The sequence below is a fragment of the Triticum dicoccoides genome, chromosome 5A (assembly GCF_002162155.2).
Source record: "Triticum dicoccoides isolate Atlit2015 ecotype Zavitan chromosome 5A, WEW_v2.0, whole genome shotgun sequence".
NCBI lineage: Eukaryota > Viridiplantae > Streptophyta > Magnoliopsida > Poales > Poaceae > Triticum > Triticum dicoccoides.
In genome coordinates this window covers 672,475,147-672,480,344 of record NC_041388.1, presented here as the reverse complement: position 1 = coordinate 672,480,344, position 5,198 = coordinate 672,475,147, and the positions used below count along the sequence as shown (strand labels likewise).

The 5,198-nt window shown below is 40.7% G+C and overlaps 1 protein-coding gene across 1 annotated transcript in view; it reads right to left on the bottom strand.

Annotated features, from left to right (window-relative positions):
* Positions 1-1,475: 1,475 nt before the first annotated feature.
* The window catches only part of LOC119300414 (ATP phosphoribosyltransferase, chloroplastic-like), a 6,991-nt gene continuing 3,268 nt past the window's right edge, over positions 1,476-5,198 (bottom strand). The window contains exons 6-10 of the mRNA XM_037577382.1: positions 4,636-4,810; positions 4,407-4,520; positions 4,246-4,326; positions 3,481-3,600; positions 1,476-1,956 (exon numbers count right to left, since the gene is read on the bottom strand). Of these exons, the coding sequence (XP_037433279.1) occupies positions 1,861-1,956; positions 3,481-3,600; positions 4,246-4,326; positions 4,407-4,520; positions 4,636-4,810 (586 nt within the window). The 3' untranslated portion in view covers positions 1,476-1,860. The remainder of the gene's footprint in view (positions 1,957-3,480; positions 3,601-4,245; positions 4,327-4,406; positions 4,521-4,635; positions 4,811-5,198) is intronic.

The window sequence follows — 5,198 nt, the reverse complement described above, 5'->3', positions numbered from 1 at the left end:
GAGGTTGGGTAAGGCGGTGCACAACTGCGCCACCGACCATGGGGGGCGAAGGCAGGTGATTGGTCGCGCGTGAGGAGGAAGGAGGAACTGTCGTGGGTGGTGAAAGAAGAAAGAGAGGATGAAGAAGAACAATGCACGCACGATGGCCGTTGGATGTTGATGGACCGATGAGACTGGTCTCTTTGGGCATTTGACCAGTAAGGTGTCCAAAATATGTATGCATGGATGGCCACACTCTGGAGTTTGCCCTTTGTGCGACACAACTCCGATGACAACAGCACACTTGTTCTTCCAATGTAATACCTCCGTCCTACAATATATCTTGCAAAAACGTTATTGTAGGGCAGAGGGAGTAATATCATGACTGGACATTAGGCATTTTGTTTTGACCTTTGCGCTAGTATCATTCTTAAACTTCTACTACTCCCTCTATTTTTATTTACTTTGCGTTCTGGATTTAAACAAAGTCAAACTTTGTCAAGTTAGACCAAAAATATAGGAAAAATATCAATATTCATAATATCAAGTTCATATTGTATGAAAATATACTTTATGATGATTCTAATACTTAGTGTTACTATTCATCATTCAGGGTACAGAATAAGTTATTCTTCATCCGAAGTAATCTTACGATCATTTCATAATTAAATTACGTTTGGAATTCAAATAGTTACATTCATATTGATTCACTACGTAAAATTTGACATAAGAAAATAAAAATATAAGTCATAAGACAAGAAAATTTGCAGTTTATGTGTATTTTAGACTATGTTTTTACGTTTGTAATTTTACATAACATAAAATATTTTTTACGGCAATTATATATTTTCTTACGGTCTCTTTTTGCGTCGGAAAAAATAAAAAACTTACGGAACGTAAAATTATGGTGCATTGATGGTAAAATAGAGGGGGGTGAAGAATAACTATTTATTACCCAGGGTGACGAATAGCGCGACCCTTCTAATACTATAGATTTTACATTGTAGATGTTGATAAAAAAATCTAAATAATAACAAACTTGATAAAGTTTGACTTTGACTAAACCCAGAACGCAAAGTAAACAAAAATGGAGGGAGTACTTATTTAACTAACGTGGCAAATATATTGCATCTTTAGAAGAAAAATATCTTTCCTACGACATACCTACGCTGTTCAAACAAACCGTGATCTACAATGATTTTCTTTTCAAGTTTAAAGAGGGCAGGCAGTAAAACATGAGCAGACACTGACTTCAGAAATCCCAGATGTTGGCGTGGAATTATTTTTTGTATCTTTTAGAGATCACGATGCGACTTGGATGAGATACAGAAGTATTCTCCAACAGGATCATTACGAACCATTTCTCAAAGATGACATGGAAGAGATATACAGAAAAGAGACAGATAGACATGGATGTGACAAGCAATTCCGAATGGGATGAGAACAGCAAAGACACGAGCATTTCTGATGGGAATCGAATAGACTCGACACGTCACGGAGACCAAACCACAATGGGATTCATTATTATCATATCAGGTAGCCCAAATTATTCAGGGCCGCACCAACAAAAGGTACAAGATCCGGCACACACAAACAACATACACCCAACATCCCGGACCCCCAACTCTATCAACTGGTGGCACATAAAAGGGATAAACCAACCACTGCCTGTCCAGGGAATACGTTAGCTGAGCACAATATCCGGCACTAGATATCGAAATTTCCTCAGGCAATCCACATGGGAGTTCACTTTGCATACGGTTTTTTTTTCAAACTCGGGTCGCTTCTGTGTATGATGTACACACTGCAGTGAGCATAAATTCAGATGCTCACTGAGACGGTCCATTCTAGAGGAGAGCATGGCCGACCTTGCAGCAAGTCTCACATTCCCAGCTCTGACAAAAGTTTGCGCCACCTAGGAGTCTCCTCGTCAAATATGTAGGTCAGTTTCGACACCAAGACTCCGCTGCCACCAATCTGCAGTTCCAAAGTTCATGGAGACACGTAGAAGTGTAAGATATATTAAATATACAACAATAACTATACTGTATATTGAGTACCAAACATATGTGTTCTAGAAACAAAAGTTTCTGTTATGAACTCTAACATCAAGTTGTTCTATTGTTCAAGGTTACCAGATCCAGTTTCACAAATCGAAAACACTAACGCCTACACGTGTGGCAACATTGCAACGCGCCCACACGCCTGGATCACCGTCCAGTTAAGTTTGCACGAATCTTGACACACCGAGGCAGTTTTCGCGTGCCACGTAGGACAAGCCCGGTGTGTGGGCGTTGGAGAGGTCGCCCACACGCCCCACAGCACGCGGTTGCCAGCTGCGCTGTGTGGGCGAACTAGTTTCTGCCCACACAGCCACCACCTAGTCCACGCGCGTGTGGGCGACACGACAGTCGTATGTTGTTGGATGGCAACTGCAGTTGCGCGTACATGGCAACTATGACTCGTTTGCTAGACGGCAACTGCAGTTGCGCGTACATGGCAATCAGGTAAACATACATGGCAACTGTGATTAACCACTCGTGGCAACTAGGTAAACACACATGGCAACTATTGTTTGACCATATGTGGCAAGTAGTTAATCACACAAGACAACTATGGTTTGATTACACGCGGCAACTACCATAAATTAGACATGGCAACTAGAGTTAACCAAAACAGAGAGAGTTGTCATGCTTTTACAACCATATTTGCCATCCCGGATAACTACATCTGCCATCCCGGATGGCAACTAAATCGTCATCCCGCGGGTACCTATTGTAGCTGTGCCAGGACGTGTGGGCATATTTGCTTCGTGCCACACGCACGGGGTGGGGATGAGTAGTACTTGTTGGGCGTGTGGCATGAAGTAGCTGAGCCCACACGCGTGGGCGATTCTACTGTTTCGCCCACACACAGCCCGTGTGGGCTGCCCCCTGCTCATGCCACACACGGTGTGTGGGCGAATGCCTATTATGCCACACGTGTAGTGGATATCGCCGTCCTTCACAAATTACAGGCCGGCCTGCATCAATGGGTATCTACCAGACAGTTTGATTTGTCAAATTAGAACAGATTTTGATCTGGACCACCTGCTAACTGGTTCTGGGCACTGGCTGAATTCAGAATTGTTAATTTATAGATCAGGATTTATGCTCCCAGCAACGACCAGGATTTCCTGTTCCTGGTCGTAATATACAGGTTACCACCAAGATTTGAAACCTAGGTGCTAAAGATCTCCATTGTAACTGTCAGTGGTAATAGTTCCACGCTTATAAGTTATAGCTGCTGAATGCAGCTTACTCTAAGATTTGAGTACTTACACTCAAGGTGCAACATGGCTAACCCAGTTTTTTAATTACTTAGATATTTTACTTAGTTGAGAACAACTGTCTGCCTCAAATACAGCATGAAATAATTATCCCAAGAATAAATTGCTACCAACAACAAACTGATAAGAGAAGGCAAATGTTTCCATAGAAAAGCATGAGGTAAATAGCTTACAGATCTCAGCTGTTGAATAGACTTGTAGAGGGATTTTTGGGGAACTACCACATTAATAGCATAGTAGTCCACCGCAACATTGCCATCCTGTGTGCAATACACTGGACTTATAGTTGGGCCCTGTTCACGTCAAGATGGAGCAAATGAAATCATAAGTATTAGTTCAAAAGATAAGATTGTATCCCCATATTAAAAAACAACATTAGTGTGGATTAGCAATCAAGAGCAAACCTATTAGTTGGTTAGCAATGCATTATTAGTTTAACTTGAAGGAACCTAAAAAGGCTGCCAAGACTACAACTGGAATTTGGCCCAGTCTATCGATGCTAACACATTATATTGAGAGATATTCTGGATCCCAAGAGAAATGATAGATGTTACACATCTACTTTCGCTTCAAAGGGCTAGAAATTCCCTCGTCAAACATCTGCCATCGCTTATTTAGTGGGCACAGGCGATAATTATGCAAGTTGCAGATATTATAGGTGCTACAATTGTCGAGCAAATATAATTATATTTTCAGTTATGGATACTAAACTGTATGAGCATATAGAATATAATAGAATATTACAGGTGCTAGAATTGTAGAGCAAATATAATTATATTTTCAGTTATGGATACTAGACTGTATGAGCATATAGAATAGAACTCTATTTTAAATATAAAGCTAAAATTCGACCATCTACCTGCACAAAATATGTGTGCGGTTCATGACTAGTTTTCCCAAAAAATATGTTTCTGCTACTTTAGTGCTTATCATGATACCTGTAATCCACATAATGATGTTTGGCTGAGAACTCTCTCTGCCACTTCTTCTGCACTATTGCCCCTCATATTTGCCGTTACCTTATATGATAATGGAGGGTATAGTAAGTTAATCAATCAACAAGGTGTAATAATCCGACATAAAAGATGTAAACATTTACCATTATCTTGCCAGATGCTGTGAGGTGAGCCTCTAATCTTTCAAGCATCTCATGTGAAATCTCTAACACACCTTCACGTCTGTTCAGAGATTTCTTACTTGCTACAAGCGTTGCCTGCGTGGTGTTGAACACATAATAAAATGAGCACGGGCTTTCACTCTGAAAAATTGAACATCACTTGGAATTATTTGTCCTTTGCGAGCTCGTGCCTGTGTGTGAGAGAACTTACCTGGCTTTCCAAAATTACTCCACCTTCAATTTCCTTCAAATTATTCTCACGCAAAGTCGTTCCACTACTCACAAGATCCACAATAGCGTCAGCCATACCCATCTTCATGCAGAAAAAATGAATAAGTATAGCATATATTACCCTTATAGACTGACGATACATTGTGTCCCAAGAAATTACAAATCAAACAAGTCAACTTTGAGAGGAGGCGACGGGAGACCATAAAAGATAGATCGAAGGAGACCAAAAACAATCTGACAGGGAGGACGAGTTGCTGCGTCTGGAGACCTAAACCTAGGCTGTTATACCATGTTACGGATGCACCTCATCTAGTATTACACAAGAATTAGGGTACAAGGAAGGAAACATAGCCTAATACGGACTCCTAAACTAATACTAATACTCCTAAACAGATGCCAATATAGCACACAGTGGCAAAGATAACTACATTTTTCATTGCCCGTATAATGAATTAAGGCTTGGATCTACCATAATTCACATCCGAACATATACACTATACAGCTTCATGCAATGCTGCTAGCATAGTTAACAAAGGAATAAGA